Source organism: Quercus lobata, chromosome 11 (genome assembly GCF_001633185.2).
Source record: "Quercus lobata isolate SW786 chromosome 11, ValleyOak3.0 Primary Assembly, whole genome shotgun sequence".
NCBI lineage: Eukaryota > Viridiplantae > Streptophyta > Magnoliopsida > Fagales > Fagaceae > Quercus > Quercus lobata.
The window spans coordinates 51044845-51064217 of record NC_044914.1 but is presented as its reverse complement, the minus strand read 5'-3'; the positions used below and the strand labels follow the sequence as shown (position 1 = coordinate 51064217).

General features: G+C 33.9%; 3 protein-coding genes across 3 annotated transcripts; 2 read left to right on the top strand and 1 right to left on the bottom strand.

Annotated features, from left to right (window-relative positions):
- The first annotated feature begins 1116 nt into the window (after positions 1 to 1116).
- Positions 1117 to 5356, top strand: LOC115968477 (monooxygenase 2-like). The gene is made up of 6 exons (XM_031087884.1): positions 1117 to 1413; positions 1664 to 1810; positions 3061 to 3120; positions 3284 to 3449; positions 3723 to 3951; positions 4621 to 5356. The coding sequence occupies exons 1-6, from the start codon at positions 1340 to 1342 to the stop codon at positions 5184 to 5186; spliced, it is 1242 nt and encodes a 413-aa protein (XP_030943744.1). The 5' UTR covers positions 1117 to 1339; the 3' UTR covers positions 5187 to 5356.
- Positions 5357 to 6219: 863 nt separating this feature from the next.
- LOC115968721 (probable 26S proteasome non-ATPase regulatory subunit 3) lies at positions 6220 to 12127 on the top strand. Its single transcript, XM_031088210.1, has 9 exons — positions 6220 to 6315; positions 6440 to 6528; positions 7042 to 7232; positions 8602 to 8739; positions 8825 to 8961; positions 9107 to 9161; positions 9239 to 9349; positions 10154 to 10393; positions 11388 to 12127. The coding sequence occupies exons 2-9, from the start codon at positions 6450 to 6452 to the stop codon at positions 11898 to 11900; spliced, it is 1464 nt and encodes a 487-aa protein (XP_030944070.1). The 5' UTR covers positions 6220 to 6315; positions 6440 to 6449; the 3' UTR covers positions 11901 to 12127.
- A 2192-nt stretch (positions 12128 to 14319) lies between these two features.
- On the bottom strand, positions 14320 to 17007 carry LOC115967623 (trafficking protein particle complex subunit 2-like protein). Its single transcript, XM_031086765.1, has 5 exons — positions 16889 to 17007; positions 16703 to 16799; positions 16505 to 16583; positions 16329 to 16410; positions 14320 to 14731 (listed from the first exon to the last, which is right to left on the bottom strand). The coding sequence occupies exons 1-5, from the start codon at positions 16919 to 16921 to the stop codon at positions 14591 to 14593; spliced, it is 432 nt and encodes a 143-aa protein (XP_030942625.1). The 5' UTR covers positions 16922 to 17007; the 3' UTR covers positions 14320 to 14590.
- Positions 17008 to 19373: the final 2366 nt, after the last annotated feature.

Sequence of the window (19373 nt, the reverse complement as noted above, 5' to 3'; positions counted from 1 at the left end):
GAAGGGAAGGAGAGCCCACGTGTGTGTGTGTGTGTGTGTGTGTGTGTGAGAGCGACTGTTCTGGACTGAAGTGCTTAAGAGGAAAAAAAAAAAGATGAAAGAGCTGTGGAATGAATGTTCTGGATGGTGCTGGTGTGGTAGGAATAAAAGAGGAATGAAGGAAAAAACAAAAGAAGGAAAAAACAAAAGAAAAGAGTGTGGGTACGTGGGTGGAGGAGAAAAAAAGAGGGGAAAAAAAAAAAAAAGAAGGGAAGGAGAGCCCGTGTGTGTGTGTGTGTGTGTGTGTGTGTGTGTGTGTGTGTGTGGGGAGAGAAAAAAAATTATATCACAATATTTTTACAATAAATTTTAAGGTAGGTTATTATTAGCTAATATTGGTGAGAAAAAAATAATTTTTTTAGAAAGAGAAAAAAATAATTTTAATAGTATGTTAAAATTAAAATTAGTATCAATTTTTATCACAATATTTTTCACAATACTTTCATAATAAATCTTAAGTGGTAGGTTATTATTAGCTAATATTGGTGAGAAAAAAATATTTTTTTTAGAAAGAGAAAAATTGATTTAAGTATGATGAAATAATTGATTTAAGTATGAAACAAACTCACATAAAAAAAAAAAAATAAAAAAAAAAGTATGAAATAAATTCCCTTATATATACATTGTCCTTTTTGGTCATTTACCCCTCAAAAAGCCACTTTTAACAGTTTTTACCAAACACTCAGCTTTTTCATTATGCACTTTTTAACAACTTTTACCAAAAACTCAGCTTTTTGAAACTCCACTTTTTCATTATGTACTTTTACAAAAACTCCACTTTTTCATTATGCACTTTTTCAAAAAACTGAACCAAACTCACCCTTAGTGACAATGAGGTCGAACTTTACCCTATAAAGCTCCCATATTAATGTAGCAATGAATGTAATTAGAAACATATCAATTTATAAGACTTATATTGTAAAAATTGTACTAGGCAAGCATAATTCTAATTTTTTGAGCCTTCTTGAGTGTGCAACACTCAAAAATATGTACACCCAACTCACTTTTTTTTTTTAAAAAAAAAAAAAAACCTACTGCACTCATATTTGGTTCCATTGTATGTTTGGCCTAGGGTCAGACCTGCCTAACACTAGCTTTCAACTATTTAAACAGTCAGCCATTCAAGCCTATACGTAAGAGAAATCAGTGTTTAGGAAACGTGCACCACTTGATAATTGTCATCAATGGGATTGTCCTTGGATTTTATCCCATCTCAGTTCTCTAAGTTCTCTTACAATATTGGGTGCTGTTAACAACTTTTCTTCGAATCTTTTCTTTAAGAACAGAGCATAAAAGCAGCATGGATATAGCTGTAGATGTTGTGATTGTGGGAGCTGGAATAGCAGGCCTCACAACATCCTTGGGACTTTACAGGTACTCCTCAAGCAACCAGAACTCTCCCTTTTTATAGTTTCTGTGGCAAGTAATTTTACTGCATAAGTATTAGTACATATGTATTATTTTTAGACATGTTTCTTATATTGTTGTAGCGAGTCACTGACACTAATCATATTTTTATTGTTACGTTAGTTTGTAAGCTTCTTATGGTTATATTGGTAGAAGATTTAGCGATTTCCATTTTACGATTGTAGAATTTGAAGGTTCAGTTAACATATATGTGCAGGTTGGGAGTTGAGAGCATAGTCTTGGAATCATGGGATAGTTTGAGAAGCACAGGATTTGCCTTGACACTTTGGACTAATGCTTGGAGGGCTTTAGATGCTGTTGGCGTTGGTGACTCACTCCGCCAACAACATTTCCAGATTCAAGGGTAACTCCCTAATCTTTGCCCACTATGTTAGATTGAAGGTCTAAGACACAAGTGTCTATTTGTCTACCTAAGATTAGGGAATATATATATATATATATATATAGAGAGAGAGAGAGAGAGAGAGACAGAGAGGGTTGTGTTAACCGGCATTAAGAGCATGGGGCAGGCTTTATGTATTTTTCTTCTATTTATCCAAATTTTTTTATTAAGTGAGACCACATTAGTTCAACCTTAATTAGCACTGCACAATCCTTGTTAACATTTGCCAAATATATATAGTTGGGGGAGGGATTTGTACCTGGACTTCACTGATAGAAATATTATGAAGAATCAGTTAAGTACAAGGCTCATGGCTTCAAGGATTAATTTTAGGGATACAAAATTTCACAACTTGTTAAGGTAGTAAGACTTGAATTTTGATTGGATCAACATTACTTTTATATGGGTTCATTATTGACACAACTTTTATTATGTACTAAGGTTTTTTTTTTTTTTATTATAATTTTTTTTTGAGAAGAATTATTATAATTTTTTAGTTACAATGGGGGAGAGGAAGTTTGAACTATGAATGTCTCTTTTAGATATATCAAAAGATGTCAACTAATTGAATTATAAGACTCATGACTTATTGTGTACTAAGTTAAGTCAATAATTGTGAAAAAGATTTATGTCACTAGAATTATTGTGTACATAAATGTAGTTGCAGAATAATGCTTGAAGTTTTGTGTGGCTAGATTAATTGTGTACGTAAATGCAATTACAAAATAATGATATTAAACAATTTAATCTAGGCTATAGGGAGTTAGGGACACCACTTAAACTAAAAAAAAACTTAAGTTTACGAGTTTGGATCCAACTATATTATATTAATCCGTCTCTCTTCTCATTACAATTCAATATGCAATTTCACTCATACGTGTATATCTAACATTTAACACTTCGGATCCGTTTGGATTGAGTTTATTTTTGCTAAAACTGAAAACACTGTAGCGAAATAATTTTTAAATATGTAAATAATGCTGTGGGACCCATTTTTAATGAAAAAGTTGTTGAAAAGTGTAATTTGTGAGACCTATAAATAGTGCACGGGTGTACTGTTCACAGTTGACCTGTCAACCATTGCGGGCTGAACAAAAAAAAAAAAGAGAAAAACGCAGAACAAAAAAGGCAAATGCCAGAATCATTTGAATCCAAACGGGTAGTTCATATCTTTTAGTATGCATTTGACTTTAATAGATTTCAATGTGCAGGGCACTAGTTTTATCCTCAATTTCAGGACTTGCTACTTCAGAGACATCATTTCACGCAAAGTAAGTCATTAAAATTTAATAGTGTCAGCCCTTAACTGTTTCTTCTTATGCTAGCTTGCCAGATTACATGAATCATTGAATGAGAGAATATCTCTTTTCATGACTTTCTTGTTCATGCTTTATGATGAGAGTATTCTAGTAACTTTGGGTTGTGATGTCAAAGAGGAAACCATGAAGTTCGTTGTGTAAAAAGGAAGAAGTTGTTGGAAGCCCTTGCAAAAGAACTCCCAACTGGCACCATTAGGTTATCCTCCAAGGTGGTCTGCATTGAGGAATCAGGCTTCTTTAAGCTGGTGCATCTTTCTGATGGAACCATCCTCAAAACCAAGGTGTGTATATTTATTGGAAAAATGAAAATTCCCCCGTCCTATACATACTTAGTGCTAATTTTAAAAACACAATATTTTTCATAAACGTTGAGTTGACAAGTTATTGTTCTATAAGTCCCCACCTGACAGCCATTTAATGTTTACCAATTACAACCTGACAACTAAGCAATTGTGTAAAAAAATATGAAAAATTTGTGACTGTAAACGTATTAGTATTAGACAATTCTTGAGTCTGACAGGTCAAAATTCTTTATTCCAATTTGTGGATGAAAGGTTCTGATTGGTTGTGATGGAGTGAACTCAGTGGTGGCAAAGTGGTTGGGCTTTAAGAAGCCTACTTTTACAGGAAGATATGCCATTGTGGGCTTTACAGAGTCTAAAGACAGTCATGGATATGGTACCAAATCTATACAGTTCTTTGAGAGTGGTGTCAGGTTTGGTTGCCGCCCTTGTGATGACAAGACCTTATACTGGTATTACACTTGGGTTCCCTCCTCTCAAGGTATGCCTCCATTTCAATTTGGGTTGTTGAATTTATTTCTTGTAAGTTGTAACAGGCATGTCTAGAGGCTGCTTTGTGTAAAAAGTTAATACCTTTGATAGATGGTTCCACTAAATTTCTTATCAAATAATATTCTATAATAGTGAAAAATATGGTGTAAGTTTGATTTTGGTAACATATGTAAAACATTAGAATTTGGTTCATGAAATTTCAAAAGTAGAACAATTTGGTTACTCTCTCTTCTTCATTTTTATTTATTTATTTAGTTTAGGTTCAAGGGACTAATGGAATGTTGAGCCTTCCCATTTTCGAGGTACCAAACTGCATCAATCACGTGTAAGGGATCAAAATTGAACCAGTCCCATATTTAAGAGACCAAAATCAAACTAACCTCATATTTAATCAAAATCGAACAAACTCCATAGTTGAAGGAACCAAATTGTTCCCTTATTAAATATTAAACCTTCAGGGATCAAATTGAAACTTTTTAAGTTTTAAAGACCAAAATCAAACTTACCCCCAAATTTTAGGGACTAAAAGTATAATTTACCCTAACAATGGAATTGTTTTGGCAAGATTAGATTTTGGTTGGGTAATATAATTGTTTCTTTATTATTGACTAGCTGACTTGTACCCCATTCTTACTTATTCTGGTTCATTTTCACGTAGACAAAGAGTTACAAGACAATCCAGCTATTATGAAGCAATTTGTGTTAAGCAAAGTTGAAAAGCTACCTGCCCAATTGAGGGCAATCATTGAAAGCACTGAACCAGATGGATTTATGTCATATAGGCTAGCATATAGACGTCCATGGGAGTTATTGTGGGGAAATATCAACAAAAGCAATGTTTGTGTAGCTGGTGATGCATTCCACCCCATGACACCAGACATTGGCCAAGGTGGGGGTGCAGCTTTAGAAGATGGTGTTGTATTAGCTAGATGTGTGGCCGAAGCCTTATTGAAAGAACCAAGTGAAGAGGCTAAAGAAAAAGGTGAAGAAGACAAGGAGCAACATGAGAGGATTGAAATGGGGTTGAACAAGTATGCCAGAGAGAGAAGAATGAGAGCATTTGAACTCATCACAACATCTTATTTTGCTGGTTTTGTACAACAAAGTGAAGGGAAGATTATGAGCTTCTTGAGAGAGAAGTTTTTGGCTTCATATCTGCGCGGGTTGCTGTTGAAGAGGGCAGATTTTGATTGTGGGAGGCTCAACTTTTCTGGAGCGCTATAATCAAATTTAGCATAGTATAGTTTTATTTGAGGATGTAATCACAATAAAATTGTTTCAATAATTGTAGTGAAAGGACCTTTCAAAAATTAGTATTTGTAATGAAAGGATGTTTGGTGGCACATTACTTACCATTAGCCATATTTAAATATTTTGTCAAGCCTTGGTTCATATGCTATGATGCTCCTTGGTTAATACCAAAAAAGACCGTATTAGTTAAGCTATGTATATTTATATTTATATGAGAAAATATTAAAATTATTTTCAATTTTAGAAAAAAAAAAAAAAAAAAAGCAATATATGATTAGTGTTACATTAACCACGTAATAAATTAACTTCTTAATTAGCTTTTGCTTTTGTGTTAAAATCAGCCCAACTCGGCCTCTAGAAATTGAATTGAGTTTGGGTTGGGTCATTGAGTTATGCCCTTTTTGTGATGTTTGGGCTTTCATTCAAGCAATTTAATCCATTATTCAATAAATTATCACAATTCCCACAAGTAAGCTAAATATTCTGACTTAATCAAACAAGTCTCAAAATACAAAAATTAATATAAATGGTATCAAAAAAAAAAAAAAAAAAAATCAAACTAAAGAATTCAAATACATATATTTTTCAAAAACCTGTAATAGCAAGAGTTTGGCCTAATTATTCAGATTGAAATTTTTTTTTCAATTCAAACAGACCCAAACCAAGTTTTTTTTAAAAGAAAAATTTAGAACCCAAATCAACACATCAATCCAAGAAAAACCAAATAGTGTATTACCTTCATCGTGTGCACCCTAGCTACAAAACTACATGTCGTTTACTTGTATAGCTTTTAATTGGGCTAAGAGTTGGCCCATCCTACCCTTTTCTCAAGGCCCAATATCGGCCCATAAAAAGGCCCAACAAATGTTTTTTTTTTTGAGAAATAAAAGGCCCAACAAATTACTCCTACAGCCCCACGAACTTTTATAACTTTTTTTTTTTTTTTTTTTTTTGAGGAGATGAACTTTTATAACTTTAAGTCGTCTTTTAAAAGCGCTGTCGTTTAACTTTTCTCCTTCTGTGTGTGTGTGTGTGTGTGTGTGTTAAACTTGCAGAGAAACAAGTTACCCTAGCTCAAAGCAACTTCCCCAACACCTTCAAGGTCGATTTTTTTTATCAAAATCCCATTCCAATCCACTATCTTTTTCTCTTTCATATTTCAAAATTTTCAACAAAAAAAAATTAGTAACAAATTTTTTTTTTTAATTTTAAAATTTTTGGTACAGCTTCTTCAACATGACCCAAGATGTAGAGATGAAGGAGCTCCCAGCTCCCTCCAATTCAGCTTCCTCCTCTCCTCCCTCAACCCTCCAGCGTAGGATCAATCTCTATATACAGCTATATATATTCCTTTTTTCTTTTTTTTTTTGTATTGGGTTTTTACATTATAGTCTGAATTTTGATGAATGATGTTGAATTTGTAAAATTGGCGATCTGGGTTTTGTTTGTTTTGCTCAAATATTGGTGATTGCGTGTTAAAGTTTAGACTTTAGCTGTGGATTTGTGAATTGGTGATTTTCTGAGACAATGAGCTTAGCTACAATGTACCCAAGGAAAGACCATTGTGCAGTCTGATTTCTGAAATTGGTGATCTGGGTTTTGATTGCATTGCTCATATACTGGGAATTGCGTGTTAAAGTTTAGATTTTGCTGTGATTTTGTGAAATTGGTGTTTCTGAGACAATGAACTTAGCCGGGACTTGCACTGCAACCTATAGAAGTTTAGTTTTTATTGAGTCTCTTTTATATTTATTATTAAAAAAAATTGCAACTTTATTTAGCATACATGTTTGAGATTTGGTGTTTATGTATATATGTGTGTGTTCAGATTTGAAGGAGATTGCGTCTCTCATTGAGACCGGCGCATATGCTCGAGAGGTTCGACGAATTATGCGTGTAGTCCGGCTTACCATGGCGTTGAGGCGGAAGCTGAATGCAACTGTGCTTGCCTCATTCCTCAATTTCGCACTCACCCCAGGATCTGAGTTGCACGGCCGGTTGTTCTCGTATCTTCCTAAGGTAATTTTGGGGGCATTGTGAGTTTGGGTCCTTTTGTAATTCATGTTCTCTCTAAATTGTGTTCATTTATGGAATGGTATTTTTTTCTAGAGTGAATAAGTGAGTATAAAGGAATTGCCTATTGGCACAATGAAACACATGGCATATTCTGATATTCAAATATTAGGAATTGAAAATAGGGCTGTTAATAGACCAAGCCATTCATACATAGCTCGGCATAGCTAGGTAAAAAGCGTTTGTTTGTTTATAAATAAGTTGAGCTTGAGCATTAGATTTGGGCTTGTTCAAATGTAGCATTCCTTCATGCCAGAACTGTTCTAGATACACATTGTTCTTGTTTAACGGCAAACAAATTATCTCAATGATGACTTTCAAGTCTAGCATTGCTTTCAATCCTCATACAACCAGAATTTCCTCACATGTATCCCTTTTATGCTGACTCATTAGAACAAGTGATTATGATACAAGTGATGATGAACCTTATTGATTGAACTCAATATGGCAGTGCATCTAGTTGGAATGTGCACTTTTGCTAGTCCTAGGAGTCCAATTTTTACTGACCCATTAACAGTTTTACACCCATAGTTACTCTAGGTGTTGCTACACTCCACCAATCAATTGGTGCCGGTGTGTGTGCCAAATACAATGATGCCCAATTTTTCAGCCCTTGAGCATGGTTCTCAAGTAGATGACTGGTAATTTGAATGAAGTTCATATAAAGGAGGTTGATGGAAATTGAATTCCAAGGTTGGCAGGTTTTAACTTGCAATCTGAATTTGTGTAAGTTGAGACTATTACAACTATTCAGACGTATGTTTTATTTTAGATTTTGTCTAGGAGTTTAAATCACTTTCAGATTTGGGTTTATAGGTTTATACATGACTACTTTTAATTTGGATACTAAGTTATTCTTTATTATTGAGGTGATTTTTTTTTTCTTCTATTTAATTTATTATTTTTTTAATAGGTGCTTAGTTGATTATTTCTGTATAATTAATCCTTTATGTATAAGATGAGACTATTTTATATAATAAAAACGTTTAAGATGTGACTATTACCACATTATCTTTTACTTATAGTTTCATTATTGTGTAAAAACAAAGGAGACAAAAACATCATTTACTTAATAAATTATAAAATAATTTAAAATTAAAGAAATATAATGACTTTAGTATTACAGACCACTGTATTTAATATTGTTGAGCATCCTAAGTTACAGGAATACTGAGTTGAGAATTGTCTCCCTACGTACTACAGAGGGGACCAAAATCTAATGAAATATGTTTTGTATTATTTCATTGTATTCAGAATTTATATATTGAATGTTCTTCATGCTTTAAGCACTAAAACTGTTAAAGATTTTTTACAGGAGGATGAACATGACATGGATGTTGACACTGCAACATCTGGGACTCAAATTGTTGCAAAGCACTCCTTGCCAGAGCTAGAGATTTACTGCTATTTGCTTGTGCTAATATTTCTGATTGATCAGAAGAGATACAATGAGGTAACATAACTAAGGTCCTTTCTTTTTTAACCTTTTTCCCCAGCTTGAGTCATTATGATTTTAACATCACATTGATGTCTCTCAGGCTAAAGCTTGTGCCTCGGCAAGCATTGCCCGATTGAAGAACCTGAATAGGAGAACTGTTGATGTTTTAGCATCCAGGCTCTATTTTTATTATTCTCTTAGCTATGAACTCACTGGGGATCTTGCTGAAATTAGAGGGTGAGTTTTCTTTTGTCACAACTAGCTGATTCTCAGGAATTAATTCTCTCTACCATTGAGCCAGAGATGTATTAGATTGAATGATCTTGTCTCTCACTTACACTGATTGATTTTGTGACTAACTTGGACATTCGTGCATTAACAGCAACCTCCTTTCCCTGCACCGAATTGCAACCCTGCGCCGTGATGAGTTGGGTCAGGTAAATTTGTAATTGATAGGGATAGGGTTTGTGTCCATATGACAAATGTCTTATATGCAGATATTGGTGTGATGCAGGAAACACTTCTTAACCTACTACTTCGCAACTACCTTCATTACAACTTATACGATCAGGCAGAGAAACTTAGGTCAAAGGCACCTCGATTTGAAGCCCATTCAAATCAGCAGGTAACTCTTAATTGTTTTAACTATAAAGCTATATGCCTATTTCACTTTGGGATCACTGGCATGAAGGATATGGTTGAGATTTCTGTGGGAAGACCAGTTGCATATCTGGAACTACAATATTAAGTTTTTAGGGTTCAGTCCAGTGATGGTTGTAATTATTTGAAAAGGTTGAACAATTAAGCTAGAGATAATAAACATGACATAGCTTATCGAAGACATCTTTTAATGGCATTCTTGTCAATCTTTTGTTCTCTTTTCCATGCTTGCTCCCTAGCAATCCCATCACTAGTCTTTACTATATATATTGTAAACTATGCTTGCATCAAATTTAAATATGATTTGTAACGTTTTAGGGAAATTGGAAAATATTTTTAGTGAAAATTTGGTTCATGTCAAACAAAACATAGATGGACAAGATCTGATTGCTGTAGAAAAATTACAGATGAGAGTGAAGAACTTTTTATTTTCTTTCTTTGAGTAGGGGGATGGAAGGGTTTCTTTCTTTCGAATCTCACTGATGGAGCAGTGATTGTGGCTTCCATTTTAAAATGTTTCACTTATAAGCTGGGCCGTGCAAAATGGGTTATCACTTTAGAAATTCATGTGCTTGAGGGCTAATCGTCACACACAGCCAGTACATGATTAAGGGGCATCCTCAGGGTTTTATATGTTCTTCCTCATGTTTTAACTCAGGGAAACTGCACTAAATACCTGTAATATGTCTGGGGTTAAAAAAATAGAAAAGAAAAAAAGGTGTTCCACTTACAAGCTGCACATTCTGAAACTGACTGTTCCCTCTTGCAGTTCTGCCGCTACCTTTTCTACCTAGGAAAGATCAGGACGATTCAGTTGGAGTATACAGATGCAAAGGAATCCCTCCTGCAAGCTGCTCGGAAAGCCCCTGTTGCAGCACTTGGTTTTCGAGTTCAATGTAACAAGTGGGCAATCATTGTTCGTTTACTGCTAGGAGAAATTCCTGAGAGGACTGTTTTTATGCAGAAAGGCATGGAGAATGCTTTGAGACCATATTTTGAATTGACAAATGTAAGTCTAGGTTCCCCCGACTTCAGTTATTCATTTAATTTTTCCATATAGAATAGGGCTGTCAGCAGGTTGAACTAAGTGCAGAATGCAGATACAATGACATCCAATTAATATACTAATAGAAACTAATTTTTTAAATAAAAATTTAAACTTTCATAAGTAAAGATTATCATTTTTAAATATATAAAAAGTCATTAGAATGTGTAAAATCATTTGAAATTGAATTGATTCTAGTCTACCTTAGTCTGTATTGAATCTGATTACTGGCTATAATTAAATCTTAAAAATAATTCTCCTCCAGCTAGTCCATTTTTTATAAGGAGATGTTCCACAAAAGATGTCCACATTCTAAAATGAGGAAATGATATAACTTTCCAAATTTACCTAAGGCTGTGCCTTTTGAAAAGTTCAAAGAGTTTTTAAGGATAATTATGGAAAATTTGTGCTTTGTGTGAAATAGACAAAGTAGTAAATGATGATCCCTTAAAAGTTGGGTTTATGAAGATGGACAACTAATATGGGACAGGAACATTTGAGTTCAAATTTCAGATAGTATTTTTCATGATAATGTTTATCTGATTCAAAATCAAATTCAGATCCTGAACCAACCCAAAGCATAGGTTTTTTAATTAGTAGCCATTGATAGCACAGTAGAGAACAAGGTTAGAGAAATTGTAATTTTATGATTGTCTTCTCTTAGCTTTAAAAGAAAGACTTTAAAAAGAAAAGGGAAAAGAAAAATTTGTTGAGTATACTCTTTTATGTTTTCTTAGTCAAGATAGTAAGCTATATTATAAATGTAGATCACATGCCATGCAGAATGTGGCTAAAGACTACAGTTTTTTGGCTTGTCAATTTACTTCGATAATTTCTAGCATGAAACCTGGCAGTCAACTCTGTTAGGCCTGAAATACAGCCTCTCAGGGATCAACTCTCCAGTTAGGTTCATGAGCTTTTGCTGCTGATATTGAGAAAGGCAATGTGTATTTATCAGGCAGTACGAATTGGTGATCTGGAGCTCTTCAGGAATGTTGCTGAGAAGTTTTCAGATACTTTCAATTCAGATCGGACCCATAATTTGATTGTTAGGCTGCGGCACAATGTCATAAGGACTGGGCTACGCAACATCAGCATATCTTATTCCCGTATCTCTCTGGTTGATGTTGCAAAGAAGCTGAGACTGGACTCTGCGAACCCTGTTGCTGATGCTGAGAGTATTGTATCAAAGGCAATCAGAGATGGTGCAATTGATGCCACAATAGATCATGCAAATGGATGGATGGTATCAAAGGAGACTGGGGATATCTACTCTACAAATGAGCCTCAATTCGCATTTAACTCAAGGATTGCTTTTTGCCTCAATATGCATAATGAGGCAGTGCGTGCACTTCGATTTCCACCAAATTCTCATAAAGAGAAAGAAAGTGCTGAAAAGAGGAGGGAGAGACAACAGCAGGAGCAAGAGCTTGCAAAGCACATTGCTGAGGAGGATGACGATGAGTTTTGATTGCAAAGTAATACGCAAAAGGCACTTTAATGCTTTGTGCAATGTTTTCCATCAAGTTTTCATCTCTTTGGAATTCTCTGGCAACGTGCTTTCATTTACTGGTTTTTAGATCATTATTAGACCTTTCGTTTAATTTATTTTATATCTTAGGTTCATTGTTTAAAATCTGACTGACTTTTCTTTTGCCATGCTGAATTATAATCTGAAGTTTCATCTTTTCCTTTGAATGGTATGTTGATGATGGCAGTTTCCTAGGTTAACTGTTTAAAATCTGACCAACTTATGTGTCACCATATTGAAGTATAATCTGAAATTTCATCTATTCCTCTTAGTATTTTGTTCTTGATGGCAGTTACAAAGTGAATGTTCTAAATTTTCTCAAGGCGGAAATTGAGCATTTTTGCTTTACCCTTCCTAGTGTGTGGGTTGGTTGGTCAATGCCTGTAATTTGCAAATTGGTGATTGGTATATTGCTGTAATGTAATTCATGGTATATAGTCCTTAATTTTTTGCTGGGAGGACATTTGAAGTTTTTTAAATTAAAGTTGCTCAATTACTATTTTCTTTATTCCACCTCTTTAAAGAGCTGCATTGTTTTGTTCTTAAATTTTTTTAAGAATGATGGAAGGGTTGTGTAATCGAATTTGAGATGACTAATCTTCTAAACATGGGAGAGACTTTTATTTTTTAATTCTGCTTGATTCTCATTGTGCGAATACTTGCATAAATAGGCCACAATGAGATAACCCCATCACCATTCACCAATTAATCTGATTGAACTTGAAATTATTAAACTGGTAAGGAATTAAACCGATAAGCTTGGCTTTGTTACCTCACACTGCTCCTATTGCTTGTGTGATTGCTGCATTATGTCTTGAGCTGCAACGGTCATAACATGCATTTACATTATAAAAGTATACAACCGAAGGAATGTCCTGCGAGTCAAGTATTGTATTACACGTATCTCAGTATTTCAGTATTGTATTACATGTATCAAGGTATTTTTCCGTTCAACAAGGGTTCAATTACCTCATGCATCTGAATCATCTCCACCCAGCTAAATTTGTTTGGAATGTATGTTCAAAGCTTGTCAAAAGTAGAGAATAAAGAACAATTATCTCATAGGTTTTAAATATCGGACATATGCGTTCTTCTTTTCATTTTAAGCACGCGTTTCACAATAATAAAGAAAATAGAAAATAATTATCTCATAAGTATAAGTATCGGACATATGTATTCTTCCTCTCACTTTTAGAGTGAGCTTGGTTAAACTTTTGAAATTGTGGTTTTTGAAAAAGTTATGATTTTAAAAAGTGCAATATGAAATTGTGTGTGTGTTTTTTTTAAAGTAGAGTATTTAATAAAAGTTTCCTCATAATACTTTTTAACTTATCAAAATTTGCAATTTGAGGTATCAATTACCAAAAATGAAACTATATATAATGAATATTTTAACTTGCCGATTGCAGTGACATGGTAAATTTCAACATAAATTTCCCTTCATAGTGTGGGTAAGTCAATAATTATGATTTGCAAATTCGGTGATTGGTATATTGCCGTTTGCATTGCATGGTATGATCTTTGGGTTTAAAATTCTCTGCTAGGTTGGAAAGTAACGCCTGCATAATGATGGGTAGCTTGGAGAACATTTGCAAATGTTAATCAAAATTGATCCATTAATATTTCTTTATTCAGTTGCATACAATGATAGAAGTACTGGTTTCTTAGGTGATAATTGGCTTTATCTTCAAGTTTGTGATAGCAGTGATTGGTATAGTTAAATCCTATAAATTAGCCCAAAGGTCATGGGAATGCAATGGAATGTCCTGTGAATGAATTTACTTCCTGGAACTTCAAAACCTCTATGCCTTACGTAGCACACATGAATCATCTCCACCACCATCCCTTTAAATATGATCAAATATAGTTTGTGAAATGTTTGTAATCCAATAATAGAGAGTATAGAGATTCTGGCTCATGTCTATTGGCATGCATTAGTTCATTCCATGGCATATTTTCGAGGTTTACTTGGCAAATTAGGAGGATTAATTTCTCAGAACCGAAATTTCAGCCCCTCCTTTTTAATTGTCCATACCAAAAGATACCAGCCCAGTATTATGAAATTCAGTGTCTGATGATGTGGCATTCTTTGGAGAACAGTGTTGATGTCAATGGAACTACATCCAAAACATGAGAAAGCTCAAGTCTTCCAAATCAAATAGTAGAGATACTGTTTTTTACCATAAACTGCCAATGCTATTGGTTTTTTTGAAACTTAAAATCAGATTTTGGGGACTCCCCATCTTGAATTTACATTATTATCTGAACCCAGATGGGCTCACTTTTCCACAAACAACATAAATAAACTCCAATCCTGCATTTATTTTCTGTGAAAGCAAATTAAGCCAAATACTATGAGCAAGTATTAACTGAAAAAAGATAATTTCTACCTGCAAGGTAACAAGAAATAATACGATCACTTGTTTCTATCTCCAGTATCACTCAGAATGAAGTTTTATATAAGGATAAATGTTACAATCTCTAAAATTTTTCTAAGATTCACATGGATGATTACTAAAACCCAAATCCTAGGCAAAACAAGAGTGCATAAGAAGAAAAAAAAAAAAATTCAACCAGCTTCACAAAAGGAAGATTCAAAAAAGTTTAGTTTGGACAGTGGCAGCAGTTATTCACCCAGCTGAACTCGACCCAAAAGATTTGACTATGGTGCTGACCCTTTCAGCAAAAGTTCTGGACGTTATCTTTTTACCTGGCACATGAAATGGATTTGAAACTGCATCTACATATGCAGCATGGAACCTCCTGAAAAACTGTATAGCATATTCCACAAAAATGTCAAATCAGGAACAAGTAGACGTTATTGAAATTATGTTCAGAGATAAAGACTACAGTTTTCTTTTTTCTTTTTAATTGATAGGTCACACATGCAACTAGTGGGTTTTGAATTGATAATTTCCCACCCTCCACCTTGCCCTTATAAGGGGATAGAGTGTCATTTGAGCAAAAATTTTATTGGCTGAAGACCACAGTAAGAGTAGCAGCAGCAAACATAATAAATAATATTTAAACCTTGGAAGGATATTATTCAAAATTAACTTTAAGCAAGAAGAAATGTGGCAACCACTACATTATGGAACAAGTGGCTGATGAGGCCAGAAAACCTACGATCTATAAATAGACATATCAAGCAACTTATATAAACATAATATACGTACTATTGTACAAGATTTTGTTTGTTCATCACCTAGCAAGTACCAACTTACAATAACATAAAATTATTTTCAGCTAACAACTTTCAAAGTGAACCAACAATGACAAGAAAATTTGAAATGAAAATTTATGAATTACCAACCTAGGCCACATGAAGAGAACATGTTCATTTCTCACCAAGAGATACTCAAAAGTCTTGCTTAAGAACCAGTTTTCTACAATAAATTGAATTCTCTAGACAAGAGCTTAGCCAGATAAAAAGTTGTGTCCGTCCACTACAACCAATCCAAATTTAACTAATTTTGTACCTAACACAACCAAAGGTCAGAATAAAATTTATCTTGATTGAGGCAGTAAAATGTCAAAGCCCTCTAGTGCATTATCTAATTTCAAATTACCTAGTCGGTTCAAATTGGCAACACAGGCTACCTACAAAGATTTCCAGGAAAGCACCCTCAAGGAATTGGACCAACCTACAACTTATCAAAAATGTATCGAAGACCCAAATATCTCTCTTTTCCAAAGATATCACCTCATTCCTTTTCAAGGCACTAGACTAAAACTTGAAAAAGGATGAGAACCAAACAAATCTTTATTGCCTCTAAGAAGAAAAAACACAATCCCCTCTTTTCATCTCATACCACACACTAAATATCAAACCAACCTTCCTGTACTTGTAAAGGTCTAAACTTCACCAAAGTTCCAGCTATTGTTAGTTATGTTACTTCCAATTCTTCCTATACAAAATAAACCAAAGCATTTTCCCTTCTCTTTTTCAGAATCCATAAAATGTTTATATATTACTCGATCATATTATTCTCCCATCACTCACATTGCAGCACAAGATTTCAAAATCAAAACCAAATATCTAATCTTTATAGTGTCCACTCTATCATAATTAATTACATTTTTATCATAAGGCCAAAACCCCAATTGGTTTCCTTTTGGTGTAGGTGATATTCGAATCCAACAACAAGGGACTCTAACAGTTGAGCTAATTGGAACCCACACAAACATCTAATTTTTTTCATAGCTGCTAATGTGACACTAATTGCCTGATTAGTACAGAATAAAAGTCGTGCAAGTGATGCTGCTCCAATTATAACTTTAACAAAGTAGTGATTTGTGAAAAAGATTAAATATTGGTACCCATAACATTGCTCAATAAAACCAATTCCATAATACACACATACTCACATTTCGAACATCGGCGTCTCTGACATCTAGATCCGTTGTCACCAATATAAACTTCACCTTAGTATTAGTCAGATACCCATACCTTCAAAAACAACATCATTGTACATTAAAAAAAAAAAAAAAAAAAAAATCATTCACAAAATTTTCATACTTCAAAAAAAAAAAAAAACACTCACACTTTGTAATTTTCAGTAGGATAAAGAAGACCCAGAAATGTCTCATTGAGAGTTGATCCAGATTTTTTCGGATTGTTCACTGAAAATAAAAACAATAATAAAAAAAAATGGTCAATTTAAGCGACTATACAATTGAAAAAAAAAGACCACCCGGATCCGATCCGAAAAGTGAAACCGGGTTGTGGGTAATGGGTTTACCTCGTTCGTCGACGACGTCGAGGGAACAGTGTACGATGTGGTGGAGCTTGAGAGCATCATCGGCTTCCGTGAAGCTTTGTATGTACAGAGGATTGTTCTGTCGAAATTAAGGAAATATGAGATTTTGTTTTGCTCATTTTGGGGGGTGTACGGAAAATGAGAGATTAGTGGAGGAGAAGGGTGTACCTGGTGGCCGACGACGGCGACGCAGACGATCATGGCTTTGTGAGAGAGAGAGAGAGAGAGAGAGAGAGTTGTGCTGTTATTGGCTCTGTCCTCTGTAGTTCTGTGATTCTGTCACAATAGATAGATAAATGGGAGAGTTTTTAACCCTTTTTTCTTTTTTTTCTTTTTTGCTAATACAAATTTTGGTGTCTATATCTTGAGATATTCTCCATTTTTTGTTTTTATATTTTGATAGTAGTTAATTTCATTTTGTTCGTTCTTGTGCTTTCTTGAAAGCAAAACACAATCAAATTTACTAATCTCTAACTTGATACACAAATATCAACTTTAGATTTTTTTTTTTTTTAAAAAAAACTACATATTTAGACTCAAAATAACTTCAAAATGAAAATAACATGGGCTAATAAATAGAGGGCAAGTTAAAAAATAGCTATGCCAATTTCATTGCTACCAAAATATATTGATTAAATTCTTTATCAAAAAAATATATATATTGATCAAATTGACTGTAACTTGAAAAATATCACTTTCAAGTTGTAATCAATTTTGTCTTTTACTATTATCAAATCAATGTTTTCTTTTTTCTTTTTTCTTTTTCTTTTTTTTTTTTTGTGCTTACTTGGCAACAAAACACAATTAAATTTACTAATCTCTAACTCGATACACAAATATCAACTCAAAAATTTTAAAAAACCACATATTTAGATCAAAATGACTGTAAATTAAAAATAACATGAACTAATAAATAGATTACAAGTTAAAAATAATTGTACCAATTTCATTGCTACCAAAATATATTGACCAAAATCACTTTCGAGTTGCAATCAATTTAGTCTCTATTATTATCAAATCATAGCTTTTCTTGTGCATATTTGGCAACAAAACACAATCAAATTTACTAATTCCTAACTCGATACACAAATTTCAACTTAAAAATTTACAAAACCACGTATTTAGATCCAAACAACATATTTAGACCTAAAATGACAAGAAGTTAAAAACAACATGGACTAATAAATAAACTGCAAGTTAAAAATAACTGAACTAATTTCATTACTACTAAAATATATTGATCAAATTGATTACAACTTGAAATATAGTGACCAAATCCAAAATGGTATTTTTGCTTCTTTTTATTTTATTTTATTTTTCTTTTCACCTGCTGTGAAGAGTTGTACTCAGAGCCAGAGGTCCAATAAGTTGAAGTGCTCACCAGACAATCTAGTAATCTACACCCTTCAAATGTAGGACCTGTGCCCTCCTAAACTAAACAACAACAACAAACTACTATACTCAATCTTTAGTCTTTACTCTCTCCTCTAAACATGTCCCAAACAAGACAACCTCCCCACCATCTCCCACAAGACATTGTCCTCAACATCTTGGCAAAGCTACCTGTCAGGCATGTATTAGGTTCATTGTTTAAAATCTGCTTGGCTTCTCTTTTACCGTATTGAATTTATATTGACTGGTTGATTGCAGTGACACTGAATTTTACATCTGGTTACTGATTTATCCTTCATAGTGTAAAATTGTGAATTGGACAATGATCATGATTTCAAAATAAGTGATTGGTATATTGCTGTTTGCATTTAATGGTATGGTATCTGGGTTTGAAACTCTTTGCTATATTTGAGAGGAACGTCTGCATAATGATGGGTAGCTTGGAGGACATTTGAAAATGTTTTAACCAAAGTTGATTTTCTTTATTGAGTTCCACACATTGATAGGAGTATTACTGGTTTCTTAGATGATAACTGGCTATATCTTTGAGTATGTGATGGCAGTGATTGGTATAGTTAAATCCTATAAATTAGCCAGTATAGGACTTGAGAATGCAATCGAATGTCCTGGGAGTGAAGTTACATCCTGCAACTTCAGAACATCTGTGGCTTTTGTAACACATAAATCATCTCTACGTCCACCACTTTAGATATGACTAAATGTATGATCAAATATAGTTTGTGAAAAGCTTGAAATCCAATAATAGAGAGATTAGAGATTACGGCTCTCATGTCTATTGACATGCATATTCATATTATGGCATTTCTCGAGGTCTACTTAGCAAATTAGGAGGATTAATTTCTCAACCAAAATTTCAGCCCCTCCTGTTTAGTTGTTAATACTAAAAGGTACCTCAACCCAGTACCATGACATTCAGCATCTGATGGTGTGGCATTCTTAGGAGAATAATGTTTATGTCACTGGAACTACATCCTACACATGAGAAAGCTCGAGTCTTCCAAATCAAATGGCTTAGATGGACTTTTTGACCAGAAACTGCCAATGCTATTGGGTATTTAGAGACTAATCAAATTTTGGCAACTCCATCTTGAATTTACAGTATTATCTGGACCCAGATGGGTTCACTCTCCACAAACAACATAAAGAAACTCCAATCCTGTATTTATTTTCTTTGAAAGCCAGATATTATGAGGAAGTATCAACTCAAAAAATATCATTTCTACCTGCAAAGAACACGAAA

What these genes read in the sequence shown, in the direction of transcription:
- LOC115968477 (XM_031087884.1), top strand. Translation starts at nt 1,340, where the DNA reads ATGGATATAGCTGTAGATGTTGTGATTGTGGGAGCTGGAATAGCAGGC. An exon ending in GAACCATCCTCAAAACCAAG is followed by an intron (nt 3,450 to 3,722) that starts GTGTGTATATTT and finishes TGTGGATGAAAG; the next exon opens with GTTCTGATTGGTTGTGATGG. An exon ending in TTGGGTTCCCTCCTCTCAAG is followed by an intron (nt 3,952 to 4,620) that starts GTATGCCTCCAT and finishes ATTTTCACGTAG; the next exon opens with ACAAAGAGTTACAAGACAAT.
- LOC115967623 (XM_031086765.1), bottom strand. Translation starts at nt 16,921, where the DNA reads ATGATCGTCTGCGTCGCCGTCGTCGGCCACCAG. An exon ending in TCGCCGTCGTCGGCCACCAG is followed by an intron (nt 16,800 to 16,888) that starts GTACACCCTTCT and finishes TAATTTCGACAG; the next exon opens with AACAATCCTCTGTACATACA. An exon ending in CGACGTCGTCGACGAACGAG is followed by an intron (nt 16,584 to 16,702) that starts GTAAACCCATTA and finishes TTTTATTTTCAG; the next exon opens with TGAACAATCCGAAAAAATCT.
- LOC115968721 (XM_031088210.1), top strand. Translation starts at nt 6,450, where the DNA reads ATGACCCAAGATGTAGAGATGAAGGAGCTCCCAGCTCCCTCCAATTCA. An exon ending in TGTTCTCGTATCTTCCTAAG is followed by an intron (nt 7,233 to 8,601) that starts GTAATTTTGGGG and finishes GATTTTTTACAG; the next exon opens with GAGGATGAACATGACATGGA. An exon ending in ATCAGAAGAGATACAATGAG is followed by an intron (nt 8,740 to 8,824) that starts GTAACATAACTA and finishes GATGTCTCTCAG; the next exon opens with GCTAAAGCTTGTGCCTCGGC.